Here is a 19383-nt window from a genome sequence, read left to right on the forward strand (position 1 = left end):
TCAGAACATGAATGATTGTTTGGTTATTTCATTTACCAAAGATAATTGAAGCAGATATTTATGAAGTCATTGGGAGGTGAACTATCTCCATTTCAACAGGTTAATCATTAATATTTGGAGGATTTTCTTGCCATGCTGTATTAGGAGGAGACCACCAGAGAGACATTTAAATTGTTTTATGTAACTAAAACAACAACGTTATGTATTCTGGATTTTTTTCTTCAACAGCAAACATAATATTTTAACAAAACAAGCATATGAGTTTTTGAATTTAGTTAAACGTTCAAGTTGTTTAAAATCAGGTTTGTTTTTGTTAAAATTGTTTTTAAACTAAAATAGTTAAATGAAATAATTAACAAAACAAAAATTAAATAGACTATGTCAGCCAGGTCAACATGAGAAACTTAAAATATTGGCTTCTGCAGCTAACTCAGAAGTAGTCTTCACCTTTGTTTTCCTGTTTGCTCATAATCTGGAAAAGGAAAACAAGCTTTCCTGCTTTTTCAGGTCCCAAACGATTTCTCAATTTGGAATGAACTAGTCCAAAGGAAGAAAATATTCTTTCTATGCTGGCAGAAGAAGCTACTGCTGTTAAAAGTGAGATTATCACTTCAACAGTCTCTGAATCCAAGAGCTTAAGTGACTTCCACCAGTTCACAGGTGTGACTTTCTTTAAAACATCAGCAAACATATATTTCTTGAATGGTTCACCTTTAGCGCTGAAGTTTATTGTAGATGGCATTATGGAGGGATGATTGCTGGATGTCCATGTCATAGCCAACTACTCTTCTTCAGGAGTTAAGGTTTGACCCTGGTACCAAGTATGGAGAATATTTGCAAGAAAATGAGCTGGAGATAGTGCTTGTCCCATTCATTTTTTTAATGCTTGTAATTTAACTCTGTCATTGCATATCTCTCTTTTTAAGATCTCACTCAGTTCCTTCCAAATTAACAGCCTCAGCAATAAAACAGCTATTTCCCTGCATTTTGTTCAAGGCTTCAGAAATGGGCTTCAGGGTACTCAGCATGTGTTCAGCATTTCTCTTAAGCCCAATGTTGAGAACTTTGGCTGTGACAGTGCCATCTATTTTTTCATGATTTTGTTCACAAACTGTCATCAGATTAGGCCAGTTCTTGCTATAGTGCTCAAAACAGTCCACTACTAAGTTCCATCACATTTCTTGGGGGAGAGTTAGCTTGGTTCTTCCCACTTTTTTCAGAGCAGCTGCTGCAAAGCAGTTGTTACGGAAGTATTTTGCAATTTCAACAACATTAGCCTTTATTTCTGGAACACTGAAGTCTTTGGCTAGGAGGTGCATCAAATGAGCACTGCAACCGTATGTTATTAGCTTGGGACTCTCTTCTAAATAATTTCTTCTCATCTTGGATACATTTGCAGCCTTGTCTGTGACCAAGCTGCGTACTAGACATTTGAATTTTTTCCCCAGTTTGTTATAGCTTTTACTGCTACTACTTGTAAGTATTCTGCTGTGTGTGTATTTCCTGATGCATCAATTGTTTCTGTAAGGAAGACATTCTCTTCTGTTGTCACACAAGCACATACAACAGGATCACTATGGACACTGTTCTACCCATCAAGACTCAGGTTAACAATTTTACCCTCTAGACCTTTTGCACACTGCTCAATTTTTCATACACTTTATCCAGCAATTTGCCTGAGACATCTGCTCTGTTGGGTGGACTGTATCCTGGTCTTAATGACTGAACCATGATAATGAAGTGTGGGCGCTCAATCATGCGGAAAGGAGAGTTTGTTGTATAAACAAACCAGGCAATTTTTTCATCAATTACCTCTTTTTGTAATCTGCTGGTTCTTAACACAAACTTATCTATGGTGGTTTCTGGATGATGGAGACTTTTTTTCTTTTTGCTACAGGTGATATACTGTGGCTATGTGACATACATGGTGTGACTGAAACACTATCACTGACAGATAATGCTGAAACTATAGAAAATGATGGTGATCTTGAAGGTGGATAGTCTTCAGAATCCTGTATGTTGAGGACAGATTCTCCTAAACAAAGTAAGTCAATGCAGTTATTTATTTATTATTACCATACTGCTCATTTAGTATTAGTCATTGCATTCACTGACACTTGGTACTACTTTAAAGGTGAAATTGTAAAAGGAAGATCTGCCTATTTCAGCTATTTTTTTATCACAACTGCATCTAAATTGATAGTACCATAGAGTAACAACTGTATTTTTTTGCTCAAACATGAGAATTCAAGAATAGTCCAGAAGGAAGACAGGCAGTCCTTAAGAAAGAAGTATAAAATAAAGTTTACCAACCTGAAGATCCTGCATGTTCAGTCATGTTCCTTTCATCATCTTCAACGCAGCTTCCTCCAAAGAAGGAACACTTCTCATGATGTTTCATTCAGGAAACAACAATTTAGGGGGAGGGATAGCTCAGTGGTTTGAGCATTGGCCTGCTAAACCCAGGGTTGTGAGTTCAGTCCTGGAAGGGGCCATTTAGGGATTGAGGGCAAAAATTGGGGATAGCTCCTGCTTTGAGCAAGGGGTTGGACTAGATGACCTCCTGAAGTCCCTTCCAACCCTGATATTCTATGATTCTATGAAACCAGGCCTTGCATTTCTTTGTTGCACTATTTGCATTTTGCACACGTCTGTCTTACCCACAGGAAGAGAAACTTCATTAAAATATTTCTCTGGGTCTCTGTTACGGCCTGCTGCCGTTATAGGTTTTCCCTTCTAATGAGAGAATGGTATGGTAGATCTCAAACCAATGAAGGCTACACTCAGAAAGACCTCAAGACTTCTGAAATATGCTGCTCAAACAGTTTCACATTTGTTTCTACTGCCTGTCCCTCCCTTCTCACATTTATCTCCAGACTTCTTCTCCTTGTCCAGAACTATTCCGCCCCCACCAATCTTCTATTCATTGAACTTTTTGAAACTTTGCACCTTTAGAGAGGTAAGGGATTGACTGTGAACACAAACTTGCAGAGGGACAATAGGGTTGAGGTCTGTTATTTCTCACCTCTATATACTTAATTTATTTTAAAACATTTTTTGCTATTAACAAGCATGTTATCTCTGAAGAAACAAATCCACAGTTTGAGAATTGAAAAACTAAGCATCTCTGATATCTTCTAGACTGAGCACTGAGTCCCATTAGGTAGATAGAAAGATTAACCTAAATAATCTATACAGAAGCCCTGGAACCCCATGAGATTGGGTTCCTAATCCATGAACTGTTGGAACTCATTTACAAAACTTTTCTTAAACATTACATGAATATATTGTCTCAGACTATAGAATGAGAATGTATAATCCCTATTACATTATATCTCATCATGGATCTTAATTAAAAATACCTTTATAAAAAAAACAGATTTAAATTTAAAAAATTGATTTTTTTTTAAATCATGGATTTTTTTTTATCCACCCTGTTTACAATTGTATATATCTACATTATAGGCAGTCTAGTGACATAGCTATAGCACCATAGCTGTGCTGCTGTAGCTCTGTAGCGTGGACACTTCCTACAATGACAGAAGAGCTTTTTCCATCAGTGTAGGAACTACACATCTCCAAGGAAAGGCAGCAGCAAGGCTGACAGAAGCATTCTTCCATCGACCTAGCTGCATCTATACCAGAGATTAGGTCAGCACAACTACAGTGCTCAGGGCTGTGAATTTTTTATACCACCAAGTGCCATAGCTGTGTTGACCTAATTTATGTGTAGACCACACCTAAGATGCCCCTCGTTGAGTGAAGGCAGAGCAGGAATTCAGCAAGCTGGGGAGAAACCATCCATTTACTCCTCTAATTAATGGTGATTTTTGCAAAGAAAGAAGAAGGCCAGCTTTCTTGTCCTGTCTCATGTCATTACATGCATACAGAATATTAAAGTAAGGCCAACATTTTCAAACTCAAGTGCCTGAAGTTAGGTACTATGATTTTCAGAGTTGCTGAGGGCCTTCACTTTCCAGTGAGGTCTGATTTAAATCACTCTGACAGCAGCAACACACTGACAGCAGTGACATGCCAATAGTAGTTTATTACAGCTATTTATTTTTTTGAATCTCTATTAAAAAAATTCATGCCATTAGTTACACAGGACAAAACAAGAGTACTCACGCTGTGAATAAAGCAGTATCTGGAATTCCAGAAGAGCACAAGTAAAGAGCTGAACCACATTTTCCACTCCAAGTAATTCAAAAACTTCTTTAACTGGAAAGTCAAATAATGGCAGTTCACTGGTGCTTGGTCTCTGGCAGATAATTGGTCCATAAACACCTGAAAATTTTAAGGATCTCCCTGCCGGAGGAAGAGGAACCTCATAGAGAATATTGTAGATGTAACTTTCCAAAGGTAACGGTGGCGGTTGAAGAGAAGTTACAGCTTGGTGAAGTTGCTCAAGTACTTTCTTACAAGCCTTCATGAAAGACATTGGGGTAATCAGACAAATGCACTTAGAGACATACAGTGTGTCTCTGCTAATATCATAGGAGTTAAAACGCTGTAGCTTTGATACAGAAGTTACATTACAGTCTTCTATGCTGCTACAGCTATCTTTGTCATTTGTGGGTGGAATATGCAGAATGTCATATTCAGCATTGTGCATATGATATAATGTCTGCATTGCACTACAGATTTGCTTGCTTGTAACTTCCTCATAAAATGTGAGAGAAAACCCAAATGTCCGCGAGCCATCTTCACGGGTGATTATAAACGAATGGAACTGAGGGTCTCTGGAATCAGATTGGGTCTTGAAAGCAAGCCCTTTAGGCATACACAGCTATAAAAGAAAACAAAAAAAGTGGGAAAAGTTAAATAAATACTAAATTATTTTGCTTCTTTCAAATTTTTTGGCAATAACAGACAGCATTTGAGAATGCTGAGGACTGACATTACATTTCATTTCTCTCTAAATAGATTTTGTAAGACATTATTACATTAGGTAGTGTCTTAAACACAAACACATTAAAACTAAGAGTTATTACACAGAACAAAGGCATGCAGCATAAGGCCCACATCTGATTTTTCACTGAAGTTCACAGGAAACTTTATCACTGGCTTCATATGAACAGAATTACACCCTACAAAAATAGTGGAAGAAAAAATGTTTTGATCATGATTTTTGCTTTTAAAAGAAGAACATATGTTTTATTTAAAGCACAGTAAAAATACAAGGTGAGGTAAGAAGTTAAATTCCATTCCCTGAAAAAGAAAAATTAGATGTAGACGGAACAACTAATCATTAACCACAAAAGACTAATTTTCCCTCACTTCTACTCCAACAGTCTACTCTTTGGCATACTGCAGCATAAGGGTAAAAAAATTATTCATCATGAGTCCTGCCTCAGCACAGGGGGATGAACTAGATGACCTCCTGAGGTCACTTCTGGCCCTAAAATTGCATGATAATATGAAAATCAGTTATTTTAGGGGAAAAGGCCTTTTTATATTCTCCAAGTATAAAGTCAAATGGGAATTGTTTCATTTAAACTAATCTGCAAAATTTAGAGCAACCTGTCAATCAGTATTTAACATTTTGTACTACAGCTTTTTATTTTGCCATTATCAAAAGATAATTTATTGAAAGAATCCAGTTGGGCAATTATAGTAAAGGGAGCACTAGTCTTAAAAACCCAACAAAAACAAAGAGCACCTTAGGTCATACTGACCATTCCCACTGCATCCTGGTCAAAAGGATTCCATTCTACATTCTCAGGATAACGAGCAAGAACTTTGGACTTAAATGTGCGTCTTAATGGAGTCTGTTCAAAATTTTCACCTGAAAAAGTGAAAAAAAAATCAAATTAATCATTTCATTCTCTTTCCAAGCTCTTTCACGTAAGGCCAGAAAGCAAAATGTCAGTAGGCAAACGTGAAGATAAGTGGATTAAGTACAGACATTCCCTTTAACAGAAACAGAAAATGCAAGATAGCATATAATTAGACTGAAAAGTATTAGCACTGGTAACATTTATACACCATTATTTATCTGTGCTTTTCTTGAAACGTGAATATGCTAGAGGCAGTCTACAGTTACTGTTTTGTCTTTATTTTTTAGCAGCAACTGTAGAAGCTGCATTTGGGTTATTTCAAATTCTGTTTGGAGCACAGCAATAGAATACATTGCAGAACATAATCTGAATTGTATTACCCATGAAAAGCACAAATAGACGAGATGCAAAGGTGAAGCAAAAAGCTTAAGACAGAGCTTGAGACAGACACAAGTGACATCACTTAAAAATCTCCTCAAATTTTCTTCTTGGAGACTGACAGTCTGGAAATCCACCCCCTACTTAAAAAAAAAAAGTCAGCTGTGAAGAGAGAATCTAGGAAGTTAAGAGGTCAAAGGGCACAAAAGATATTGAAAGAGCTAGAAAGTCTGTGCTGTTTTTCTTTTTTTTTTCCTTTTACCTTCTACTGCACTTGCAATGAAACAGCCGGCACCATCTCGGGTTTTAGAGGCCTGTATATACTGGCATAGTGCTATATAACAAATAAAAACAACACTGCATTACAATTTAATAATGTGAACTATTCAGTAATTATACAGCTAGAAGTGACCAATGCACAATGTCATACAAAATTAGCCGGCACAATAGATTTGATTCCATATTTTCCTAACACATACTACTAAATCATATTAATAGCTATAAAAATGGAGCATTAATAAGCCATCAGAAATGTCAGCAATAAATACACTTCAGAGGACGGGAATTTTTGCACAACAGTTCTCCTTGGCCAAGACACCACTGCAGTGGTAATTAACTACATGTTAAACTAATGCCTTCTTTAAAAGCCATATTCTAAAATTCCCTTAAGAGGAGATGATGAAATTCACCCCATGCAAGGGCCCAGGCCAAGACCTATGCACCAGTTAAGACCTACATAAACCCTCAAAATAGGGTTTAGGTGAGATTTAAGTGGTGCATGGACATGGTGCTGACTTCCCCCATTGAGTAATGGGAGACCTAAAGCCCATATGGCCCATAAAGCCTCATTTGGAGCCTCTGTGCTGGAATGAATTTAATTTCCAGAGTATAAAATTCAACCATCATGGGTCTTGCTGCTGTAGCTCACTTCACCAACTGCAATTTTTAATACTTGGTTTTTGGTTTTTTTAAAGGCAAACAAAATTTGCCTCCCAAAATAACCTTTGCCTTCTTACTAGAATGTGGTAGCAAGCATGCAGTTAGTAACAGCTGCTGTAACAATTGGGCAGAATTACATGAAATCACATGCTTTAAATAAATCTAGAGACTTCAGCAACACCTGCAAAAGGAAAACAAAACAAAACAAAACCCCACCACATTTCAACCCCTCATTTATTATCTTGTACATAATAATTAAGCAGCAAACGAAGTTGATTTGGAATTTGTTGGGTTTGTTCTGTTCTTCTACAGTCATATTTAAAATTACACTTCTATATTGACTGAAACAGCTTAAAATCTTTGTGCTGCACAACATTAGGTTCTGCAAAATGTCCCCACATTCCCAAATATAGCTTTCTGAGGGGACACAGCAGCAAACTCTACCAACTCTTTTAATGGGGTTCTTAACGTGAAAATCCCTAACAAGGGCTCCAATTCAGGAAATCACTTAAGCACATACTTCAAAGTTAATCATCTTTAAATGCTGTACTGAACAGTGACTTTTTCCTGAATCAGAACCTAACAGAGGCCATGCTGGATCTGACATATTTAATCCCCCATATTTAAAAAAGAGCCCCCAATTTTCACTTTCATGAGTTTAGTTTGCACATCCACCTTTTTTCTGTAAATGTATCTGATCGCCATGCAGCTTTTTTCAGCTGCTTTTGTAATTATGTACATCTTTATATGGTACTGATAAGCTATATCTAGTTACTGTGCAAGAGCCTAAGCTATATAGATAAGCTATATCTAGTTACTGTGCAAGAGCCTATTTGGAAAAATTTGAAATCTATTAATAGAACATTTGGGTATTAAAAAGAAAATAAGGACCACATAACTCCTCTAAAATGTAACTAACGAGATCATTTGGAGGGTCAGAGTCAACAAAAAGGACTATTTAGTAACAATGACATTTATGGAACAGTTTAAAATGAAATAATTAAACAAAAAGTGAACCCAACAGCCTAGACCAGTGGTTTTCAAACTGTGGTTCACGACCCAGTAATGGGTCACGGAATGGAAAGCACTGGGTCGTGGCAGTTCTGGTCAGCACCGCCGACTGGGCCATTAAAAGTCCCATTGGCAGTGCTGCCTGGCTAAGGCAGACTAGTTCCTACCCGTTTTGACACTGTGCTGTGCCCTGGAAGCAGACAGCAGCAGGCCCACCTCCTAAGCAGGGGGGACAGGCCACACCCCAAGCACCAGCTCTGCACTCCCGTTGGCTGGGAACCAGCCAATGGGAGCTGGAGGAGCGGTGCCTGTGAACGAAAGCCATGTGGAGCCGCTTGCGCACCTCTGCCTAAGAGTCGGACCTGCTGCTGGCTGCTTCCAGGGAGCCGCGTGATCTGCAGTGCCAGGACAGGCAGGAAGCCTGCCTCTGCACCCCAGCTGCACCACTGACCAGGAGTTGCCGGAGGTAAGCCCACACCCCAGCCCTATGCCCCAATCCCTTGCCCCAGCCCTGAGCCCCCCCTCAAACCCGGAGCCCCCTCCTGCACGCCAAACCCCTCATCCCCAGCCCCACCCCAGAGCCTGCACCCCCAGCCCTGACTCCCTCCTGCACTCCAACCCTCTGCCCCAGCTCTGAGCCCCTCCCACACTCCAAACCCCTCATCCCCAGCTCCGTTGGGTTGCGGGCATCAACAATTTTCTTCAACTGGGTAGCCAGAAAAAAAAGTTTGAAAACCACTGTCCTAGATGCAAGCTACCACTGTCAAAAATGGGCAAAGAAAAATAAATGACATTCCACACATCCACCCCAGATCTCTCAACTTTCACACAGACTCCAAGGAAAAACCTCAGAGACCTCTGTAGTACAGGCTTTTAGAAACAAGTAATGAGATTTAAAACACATACTGTTTTCTATACTGTGTCAGTCTAGAATGATGTAATGTCAGCTTTAATCAATTCAGAAAAAGATAGACATTCACTAAGTTAGCTTGTTGTTTTTCTTCCATGGTATTTCAGATGGAAGTAAACACTTGCATGCCAACTTCTCTCCTATACTTTGTGGTAGGTGGTTTCAATCACCAGGTTCCCAAAACCACAATTATCAGCAGACGTTTAAAAGAAAAGAAAACACAAATTCCCTGGGTTAGGAACCTTCTTTTAACAAGGATGTTTCATTATGATCAATTTCAAAGTACATGTTTGCTGAGACCATTTTAACTCTGCAATTAAGAGTAACATTGTGATATCACTGAAGAGAAGCTGTCTGAAATATATTTAAGAACCTGCAGCAAGAAAAAGTGTGGCTCTGCAGTATAGGTGAAATCAGGGGTTGTTATAGCTGTGTCTACAAGTTAAAAACTTTTAAAATGACACTGTCAAAGTTAAGCCAAAAATACTGACTTGACCCCTAGAAGTCAACAGTTTTTGTTTTTTCTCTTTTAAGTCAATCCACGGCCCAGGTGGAAATACAAAACAAAACTCACATAGCATCCTGTAAAGTCAGCAGAAATCAAACTAGTGCACATGTGCCACTGTTGTATGAGTAGGCTATGTTCAACATTGCTTTGATACTGTTCTTCTGTACATACAGCCATCATGCTCAGTCTTCATCAGCATCTGGGAGAACTGATGCTATTTCCTGATTTCAGATTTGTCCTGTTATCTTTCCAAGTTAACAGTGCTCATCTTTCCTTTCACCACAGTATGTCTTTTCACCTTACAGGTGTCTCTTACCAGCCTTGGCAAGTGGGCCTTCAGAATGAGCAATCTTGCCTTCAAAAGAAAACGGGTGGGTTCCATTAGCACATTTCAAAAGGCAAGTTATGTAGAAAAGGCTTAATGCAAAGTTTAGGCTGAAAACCAAGATGTGGCCTCTTGAGTCCAAAAATCCACCCCCTGAGACACACTTTTCCTGTAACTGCCAAAGGAAGATATTCAACAACTGCAGGTTTTAGTGCTGCTGAACACATCTACCAAGGAAAAGAGAAATTTGATCATATATTGCTTGTGGGCATTGTTTATCTCAAAGTGCAGATAAAAGCAAATAAGGTGTTAACTATGTTTCTGGCATTGCCAATCGGCAGATTACAGGACCATGTGGCTTATGGAGAAAGCAAATCATCTTGACATCTCTTCATTTACTGCTGACCTCAAAGGCTTCAATAAAGAAGGGAAGATCAAGTTTAACAGACACAGTAAATTGAATATTGGAAAACACCAGTAACAGTTTCTCTAAACTTAAGAAGATGAGGATGGAAGAGAAAAGAAAAGTTCTGTAAAAATCTGATGTGTCCAATAAGTTCAGTGTTGCCAACTCTTGAGATTTTTTTGTTTGTCGGTTTTATTTTGTTTTTGTTCCAAGGGACAGATTTCAGCCAGGGCTGGTGTTCATCTTGTGATGAGTCCAGATGCTCCAGCCCTCTAGTGAATTTCACCCTGCCAGGGGGCAGGGAAACACAGGGGAAGCCTCCCCGATTGGCTGCTTTCTCCACTGGCCTGCCCACTAGGGTAGAGCAGCCAATCGCTGCTGCTGCTGCAGGAGCCAGGCAAGGCTCTTCCCTGCTCCCCCTCCGGGGATACAATTCTCATAAGAGGGGCAGGGGGGAAGAGGTGTATGCCTCAATATAATGAGCCAATTTTATAATATTACATTACTATTTGTATTACAGCAGCATGCAGAGATCCCTGCTGAGATTGGGGCTCCCACTGTGCAAGGTATTGAACCATCACACAGAAAGGGTTTGTCTACACTGGAGTTTTAACTCAAGGTAGGTATTGTCAATCAATTATTCAGCCCATACATAGGTTCTGAAGATATAGCTTAAAAGCTCCTCCTTTCACAGAGAGTCCCAGCACAGATGGGGGGACTCACAGCAGCCAGGGAGGGAAAAGTTTACTTGTTTTATCTCACTATGCTTCATGCTTCCTTCATTCTACCTTATCTTTTCCCCATTTTTCCACAGTCCCCACAATATCAACAAAGTGGAAAAGAAGCCACAGAAATAATGTAAGCAGGAATAAGGTTAAGATATAAAGTTTGAATAGTTAGGAACACAAGTGAAGTTTGTTTATTATAGTTCCCATCCTTTGACACTTTACTTTTATTTGTTTGATAAAGGTACTTGCATCTCCTCTTAAACTAGATTGAAAATTCTTGGGGAAGACCTGCCTGACATAGAAAGTTACTATAATCTCCTCCTCTCCCCAGGATCCTTTGCACACACAGATAGAATCCCAAGATTTCAATTCCCACCCCCATTCGTAATGCCGACCGTGAGGCATATCACAGAAAAGTATCAAATACAAACTTACACTGGCAGGAAGCATCAAAGTTCAATATTGAGCTCATTAACTGATGCAGTTCACGAGATGTTGCTCAATACCTCCCTTCTGCCTGAGCTTTAAATAAGCTCAGCTGATGAGCTGTCTTGGGGCAAGTCCACACTTAAAATGCTGCATCGGTGCCACTGTAACGCTTTAATTAAGACGCTCTAAGATGACAGGAGAGCTCTCCCATCGGCGTAGTTAATCCCTGAGAGGCAGTAGCTGTGTCGGCAGGAAAAGCTCTCCCACTGACAGAGCTGTCTACACAGGGGGGTAGGTCAATATAACAATGTCACTCAGGGGCAGTGGTGAGCTGGAGCCGGTTCGTGCGAACCAGTTGTTAAAAATTTTGAAGCCAGTTTAGAACCGGTTGTTAAAGGGTTGGGCAAACTCCGGCCTGCAGGCCACATCTGGCCCGCAGGACCATCCTGTCCGACCTGCCTGAGCTCCCGGCTGGGAAGGCTCCCCTTGAGAATCCCTTTTTACTCACCCGGCGGCGCTCCGGGTCTTCGGCAGCACTCTGGCGGTGGGTCCTCTACTTGCTCCCGGTCTTTGGCAACACTTTGGCGGCGGGTCCTTCAGTCACTCCGCGTCTTAGGCAGCACTTCGGTGGCAGGTCCCTCAGTGCCGCCAAAGACCCAGAGCAAGTGAAGGACCCGCTGCCGAAGTGCCGCCGAAGACCCGGAGCAACTGAAGGAACTGGTTCTTCAGATTTTGGCAGCTCATCATTGCTCAGGTGTGCTTTTTCACCCCCTGAGCAACAGTCATACCAATATAGGTCTGTAGTGGAGACCAGACCTTACAAATGTAAAGGAAACTAAGAACTTGTCCATTCTAGGACAAAGTTAAACAGGTTTCAAGAACCCTTTAATTTAACATGATTTCTAGAGGATAACTGATAAAATTAACTTGTTTTCACAGCCTTATTAGACTTCATGCCACACCTCTAGTAACCAAGACATACTCTGTGTTGCATGGACTCACAAGACAAGGTAAGGAACTAGCCAATCAATCCTGATCTTGTTTATACTTACTATGAAATGACTGCACTTCAATTCAGATAGCATTAAGGGCTTAGCCATGCATCTGTTTGTTTGAATTTACTCATGGCACATTCAGTACAACTGCTGTATTTAGAATATCCCATATTCAAACAACCAACTGCATTTAATCTGACAAACAACAAGCCACAAGGTTTCTTTTGAAAGTTGGAAGCAGACCATGTTATGATGTGTGTCACCTGCACCCCTGCCAAACCACATCTCCTCTCTTGTGTTTAGGCTTCTCCTCTGTGTTTGCCCACAGTAATCCTGGGTGGTACACCTTAATGGGAGAGGACGCCTACAGCTAAGCCCTGTCTGACTGAGATGATTAATAAGGTTTAGGCCCCATAAACTCCTTTCCCTTCAGCAACTCTCCTCAGAATTGCAAGATTTGAGTCTTCTTTGGGAATGAAATTACAACAGTAATCTTCTTAAGAAGGCTGTCAAGGTTCCTCCCCCACTCTGAACTCTAGGGTACAGATGTGGGGACCTGCATGAAAAACCTCCTAAGCTTATCTTTACCAGCTTAGGTCAAAACTTCCCCAAGGTACAAAATATTCCACCCGTCGTCCTTGGATTGGCCGCTACCACCACCAAACTAATACTGGTTACTGGGGAAGAGCTGTTTGGACGCGTCTTTCCCCCCAAAATACTTCCCAACACCTTGCACCCCACTTCCTGGACAAGGTTTGGTAAAAAGCCTCACCAATTTGCCTAGGTGACCACAGACCCAGACCCTTGGATCTTAAGAACAATGAACAATCCTCCCAACACTTGCACCCCCCCTTTCCTGGGAAATGTTGGATAAAAAAGCCTCACCAATTTGCATAGGTGACCACAGACCCAAACCCTTGGATCTGAGAACAATGAAAAAGCATTCAGCTTCTTACAAGAAGACTTTTAATAAAAATAGAAGTAAATAGAAATAAAGAAATCCCCCCTGTAAAATCAGGATGGTAGATATCTTACAGGGTAATTAGATTCAAAAAACATAGAGAACCCCTCTAGGCAAAACCTTAAGTTACAAAAAAGATACAGACAGAAATAGTTATTCTATTCAGCACAATTCTTTTCTCAGCCATTTAAAGAAATCATAATCTAACACATACCTAGCTAGATTACTTACTAAAAGTTCTAAGACTCCATTCCTGGTCTATCCCCGGCAGAAAACCAGCATATAGACAGACACACAGACCCTTTGTTTCTCTCCCTCCTCCCAGCTTTTGAAAGTATCTTGTCTCCTCATTGGTCATTTTGGTCAGGTGCCAGCGAGGTTACCTTTAGCTTCTTAACCCTTTACAGGTGAGAGGAGCTTTCCCCTGGCCAGGAGGGATTTCAAAGGGGTTTACCCTTCCCTTTATATTTATGACAAAGGCAATTTGAAAAAGTGTTCTGCAGGTGATACCTCATTTCAGTACTTTGCAAAGTCCTGTCAACTAAGCTTCCCTTAGATTTGTAACTTAGAGAAAAAGATCTCAAGTCTTTAGTAATTGGTTCTCTCTGATCATGTCCTGATGAGCCTTCAGGACTTCTCTGGATACTGTAGGGGAAGGCTTTTTCCTGTCTCCCACCTGGCCTGCTTATCAGCAAGTCTCAAGTATGAGTCCATAATTATATAAGGTTGCAGCTACATCAACAAACCCACAAAAGATGTCCTATTTTCACAAAAAGCTGGGAGGAACGAATACCAGCTAAGTAAATGAGATAGGCACAGTAAAAGGTCCCCAGCTATACCCCAAAAGAAAAATGTTACAAGTAAAATGGATTAAAATCTTTTGCACACATTTCATCATAGAAAAAAAACTTTTCTAAAACACAAAGTTTGTGGGGAAAATGGTCAATGTGACAAATTTTCTATGACGCATTTCATGAATCTTAATTGACATAGTTGTCAAATAGCTTACTGAAAACCACATATTTACTGAAAACTGGATTTTATTTTTTTTGGTAAGTGACAAATTTAATTTTTTAATCACATTAATGGACAATGAGTCTATTTCAAACCTTGCAAACGAAAAACTTCAAACATTTTCACCAATTCATTTTTCCAACAGTTCCAGTTACCACCTATTTACAGGAAGTCATTGGCTAGGACGTTGCATGGTTAGCAGCCATTATTATTAACTGTACAGTATATTTTGTATATGGGCACAAGTCATTTGTGACAACCCTGTGACTAGATGGTTACAAAATTAGTTAATTATAATGCAGAAAAGCCTAAATTGTATACAGTAGATCTGAACCATGCTAATTATATTAAATGCATCTAGGTAACTTATATGGGTCCAGTTATAATCTGGACAGGAATTACCACCTGTACCTTTTCCAGTGCCAATCCCTTCCAAGGAAAACTTTATGGTTTTACGGATCTGTTTTTTCCTAACCATTTGTTTTTCTTTTTAAAAAAATGAAAATATGTTCGCAAGGGGGCTCTTTCCTGCTTTTAACACAATTACTTAATCTTTGCAGCCCACATGCTACCCTGGCAGGTTTCGGGTCGTGTTTTCAACACTAAATATTATAAAATAGTTGATTTTCATAGAGCACATTTGTCTTTAAACAGGGTGAGGATGAAAGGAAATGTTAAAAATGTTTGTAAGTAAACAGGAAAACTGCCTTTAAAAAAAACCACACAAACCAACTTGTTAGTCAACAATTTCCACCTTGAGGAATTTATAAAAGCCTTTTACTGCAGTGCTACTATTCTTGTACTTAAATTGTGCAAGACTGTGAAAACTGCACAGGAACATAGTACTCAGAACAACATATGAGACGAAGCATCGTAAAGCTCCATTGTCACCCCCGACTGCAGGAACAGCAAACTTGGAGAGGAGACCTTTATTAACCAAAAGAAGCCTGTAAAAATACAAGCAAATTTGACTGATCATGATACACTGACCTTAAAGAATCATTAACAGTGCCACCTTCATTTGTTTATTGGCTCCAGTACAGAGTCTGAGCTGCTCAAAACAATTACAAAGACAGCCAGAAACTAAGCATATTGATTTTGATTCAATAATTTGTCGCTTTTCGCTATCTGCCAAACATCATTTCTTTTCTTAAATGGCCATGATACAGGATATTATTGATCCACCTCATTCAATCTTGATGTACATTTACATTATGTACTCCATTTTTTAATAAGTCATACTGAATGTAGCAGGTTATCGAAACATCAAGTTTATATTTTGACATATGCTTATATGAATCCTATGTGGTATAAAGACCGATGCTCCCCTCATTAAGACATCAGATATTAAAATAGATTAACTATGCAAAAATCTTAAAGGCTGTTAACAGGGTGGATTTGATTTAAATAGTGATTTAAATCACTAGTTGGGAAGACTTGATTTAATCATGGTTTTCTACATAAAAGTACATTCTTGTTGGTTGTTATAACCTTAATACATATTCTTCATAACTCGGCGATAGATGTAGGTTTCATTTTTAGAAGGTACACACTATACCATTTTTAAACAGTGATTTATTTGCAAAACTTTTCAGATTAATTTTACAGCTAAATGAATGGTTGGTTGGTTATTTCATTTACCAAAGGTAATTGAAGCAGATAGTTCACCTCCCAATGACTTCATAAATATCTCCAATTCAACAGGTTAATCATTAATATTTGGAGGATTTTCTTGCCATGCTGTATTAGGAGGAGAACATCACCAGATAGACATTTCTGAAATGTTTTATTTAAGTAAACAACATTACGTATTCTGAATTTTTTTTTCTTCAACAGCAAACATATAATATATTCACAAAACAAGCATATGTCCCTCGCTTCTCACATTTATCTCCAGACTTCTCCTTGTCCAGATCTATTCCACTCCCAACAATCTTCTATTCATTGAACTTTTTGAAACTTTGCACTTTTAGAGAGAGGTAAGGGATTGATTCTGTGTACACAAATTTGCAGAGGGACAATAGAGTTGAGGTCTGTTACTTCTCACTTCTATATATTTTATTTAAAAACATTTTTGCTGTTAAGCATGTTACTTCTGGAGACACAAATCCACAGTCTGAGAACTGCAAAACTAAGCATTGTATAGTATCTTCTAGACAGATAGAAAGATTAACCTAAATAATCTATACAGAAGCCCGTGGAACCCCATAAAATTGGGTCCCTAATCCATGAACTATTGAAACTCATTTACAAAACTTTTCTTAAACATTACATGAATATATTGTCTCATACTATAGAATTAGAATTTATAATCCCTATTCCATGACGAGATATCTTTGATTTATAATGTAGCTATCTTTAGATATGCTTTTTGAGGAAAAAACCTTTTATCAAAAAAATCCAATTTAAATTTAAAAAATCAGACTTTTTTTTATTATTTTAAATCATTGATTGTTGTTCACCCTGGCTGTTAAGCTTTAACTAAATATAATGCAACAAATTAAACAAGAACATGGAGTGATTTGCTGGTGGTCTGCAGCAGCAGCAAATGACACCCCTAATGCTGGCTCAGCTGTGCTGGCCAGCACACTGGCAGAGTAGAGCTGAGGCTCCATCAACTCCCCTTACACACTCTCCACACCCACTTACTACTTCATTTCCAAACCCAAAGTCTAGACCAGGGAACCTGTGCAAGGATGTAGGGATGCTAGTCTTCCTCACCCATGGCACCATGCAATTTATGTCACAAGCTAGCCCTTAGTGTCTGAGTGCTAGAGAGAACACCTCTCAGCAATGCACACATTAATTCAAAGCAATCTATAAAAACAAATACTACTCATAAAAGTTAAGAATTTCAAATACACTAATTTATCATATGTTCTACTTTAATTCTAGCCTGCTTCCAAGAAACTGCAGTGCAGTGTACATGGACATATTTAAATGAAAGTAAACATAAAAATAACTCCCTTTTGATTTCTTAATTCTTGTTCTTGGGTGGAAACTGCATTCTATAATAACATGCTGCACAGTCAAACAGGATTACACACAGGTATCAAATATGAATATCAAAATTACTTCCAAAATGCAGATAATGTATCGTATGGGTAACTGGCAGTTAACAAAGAAGTACTTATTCTAAATTCAGCTTCAGGCAAGAATGATAGTGGGAGTCTTGATTCAACCCACAATAGAATTCAGAGAACATACAAAAAGACTTAAATTCTTCCCATAAAGGGAGAATAATTGCAACCCCATAAGATTATTATAAGTAATAAACCTACAAACTGCTCCGGTCCTATAATCCACAGACCAAATATAGTTACAGATGGCTTGCAAGACAGATACTGGAATATTGCATCCACTTCTGGTGTCAACATTTTTAAAAGGATGTTGAAAAAATGGAGGGGGTGCAGAGAAGAACCACAAAAGTGATGCAAGACCTGAAGAAAACACTTTACAGTGAAAGATTTAAGGACTTTTACTCTGTTCAGTTAGCTGATCTGTCAGTGTCACATAAACTAATGTATGAATGACTCCATCAAAATTTAACATGAGGCATTGCAATTGTAATCAAGACAATCCACTTATGTATGAGCATCAAAGAAATGTTCATTAGGCTCGCAATCCCCAACTCAATCACTTTGTATTGGTAAGAATCAAAGAATAGTTGCTAAGTGTATTTGTCTGAGTTTACCTATATCTTGTTAGAAAAGTTTACCAATGTAATCCAATTAGCTTTTAGATACTAAATCCTTTTACTGTCTTAATTGCCTTACATTGTGTGCTACCGTGTTCAGTTAACCTGAAAATCAAAGATGTGAGACACTGCAGAAAACTAATATTAGCTAAACAAAAAACAAACAAACAAAAAAAAAAGGAGTACTTGTGGCACCTTAGAGACTAACAAATCTATTTGGGCATAAGCTTTCATGGGCTAAAACCCACTTCATTGGATGCATTCAGTGGAAAATACAGTAGGAAGATATATATACACAGAACATGAAAAAATGGGTGTTGCCATACAGACTGTAACAAGACTAATCAATTAAGGTGGGCTATTATCAGCAGGAGAGAAAAAAAACTTTTGTAGTGATAATCAGGATGGCCCATTTCAAACAGTTCACAAGAAGGTGTGAGTAACAGTAGGGGAAAAAAATTAGCATGGGGAAATAGTGTTTACTTTGTGTAATGACCCATCCACTCCCAGTCTTTATTCAAGCCTAATTTAATGGTGTCCAGTTTGCAAATTAATTCCAATTCAGCAGTCTCTCGTTGGAGTCTGTTTTTGAAGTTTTTTTGTTGAATTGCGACTTTTAGGTCTGTAATCGAGTGACCAGAGAGACTGAAGTGTTCTCCCACTGGTTTTTGAATGTTATAATTCTTGATGTCCAATTTGTGTCCATTTAATCTTTTACATAGAGACTGTCCAGTTTGGCCAATGTACATGGCAGAGGGGCATTGCTGGCACATGATGGCATATATCACATTGGTAGATGTGCAGGTGAACGAGCCTCTGATAGTGTGGCTGATGTGATTAGGCCCTATGATGGTGTCCAGTGAATAGATATGTGGACACAGTTGGCAACAGGCTTTGTTGCAAGGATAGGTCCCTGGGATAGTGGTTCTGTTGTGCGGTGTGTGGTTGCTGGTGAGTATTTGCTTCAGGTTGGAGGGCTGTCTATAAGCAAGGACTGGCCTGTCTCCCAAGATCTGTGAGAGTGAGGGATCGTCCTCCAGGATAAGTTGTAGATCAGGGGCAGGCAAACTTTTTTTGGCCTGAGGGCCACATCAGGTTTCAGAAATTGTATGGAGGACAGGTTAGGGGAGGCTGTGCCCCCACCCCCATCTACCCCCGCTTGCTTCTCGCCTCCTGACAGCCCCCCCTCCCCAGGACTCCTACCCCATCCACACACACCCCCACGCTCCCTGTCCCCTGACTGTCCCCCACCACCCCATCTAATCCCCCCTCCTGACTGCCCCCCCGGGGTCCCTGCCCCCA

The 19383-nt window shown here is 39.3% G+C and overlaps 1 protein-coding gene across 6 annotated transcripts in view; it reads right to left on the reverse strand.

The window, feature by feature from the left end:
* DENND5A (DENN domain containing 5A) overlaps positions 1 to 19383 on the reverse strand; it is a 117331-nt gene that overhangs the window by 79374 nt on the left and 18574 nt on the right. For 3 of the 6 annotated variants that reach the window (XM_073347531.1, XM_073347527.1, XM_073347528.1), the window contains exons 2-4: positions 6421 to 6492; positions 5679 to 5788; positions 4129 to 4789 (exon numbers count right to left, since the gene is read on the reverse strand). In XM_073347531.1, the coding sequence (XP_073203632.1) occupies positions 4129 to 4789; positions 5679 to 5788; positions 6421 to 6492 (843 nt within the window). Of the gene's footprint in view, positions 1 to 4128; positions 4790 to 5678; positions 5789 to 6420; positions 6493 to 9592; positions 9615 to 19383 lie in introns of those variants that run through there. The other 3 variants (XM_073347532.1, XM_073347529.1, XM_073347530.1) reach the window with 2 other exon arrangements.

The sequence above is a fragment of the Lepidochelys kempii genome, chromosome 6 (assembly GCF_965140265.1).
Source record: "Lepidochelys kempii isolate rLepKem1 chromosome 6, rLepKem1.hap2, whole genome shotgun sequence".
NCBI lineage: Eukaryota > Metazoa > Chordata > Testudines > Cheloniidae > Lepidochelys > Lepidochelys kempii.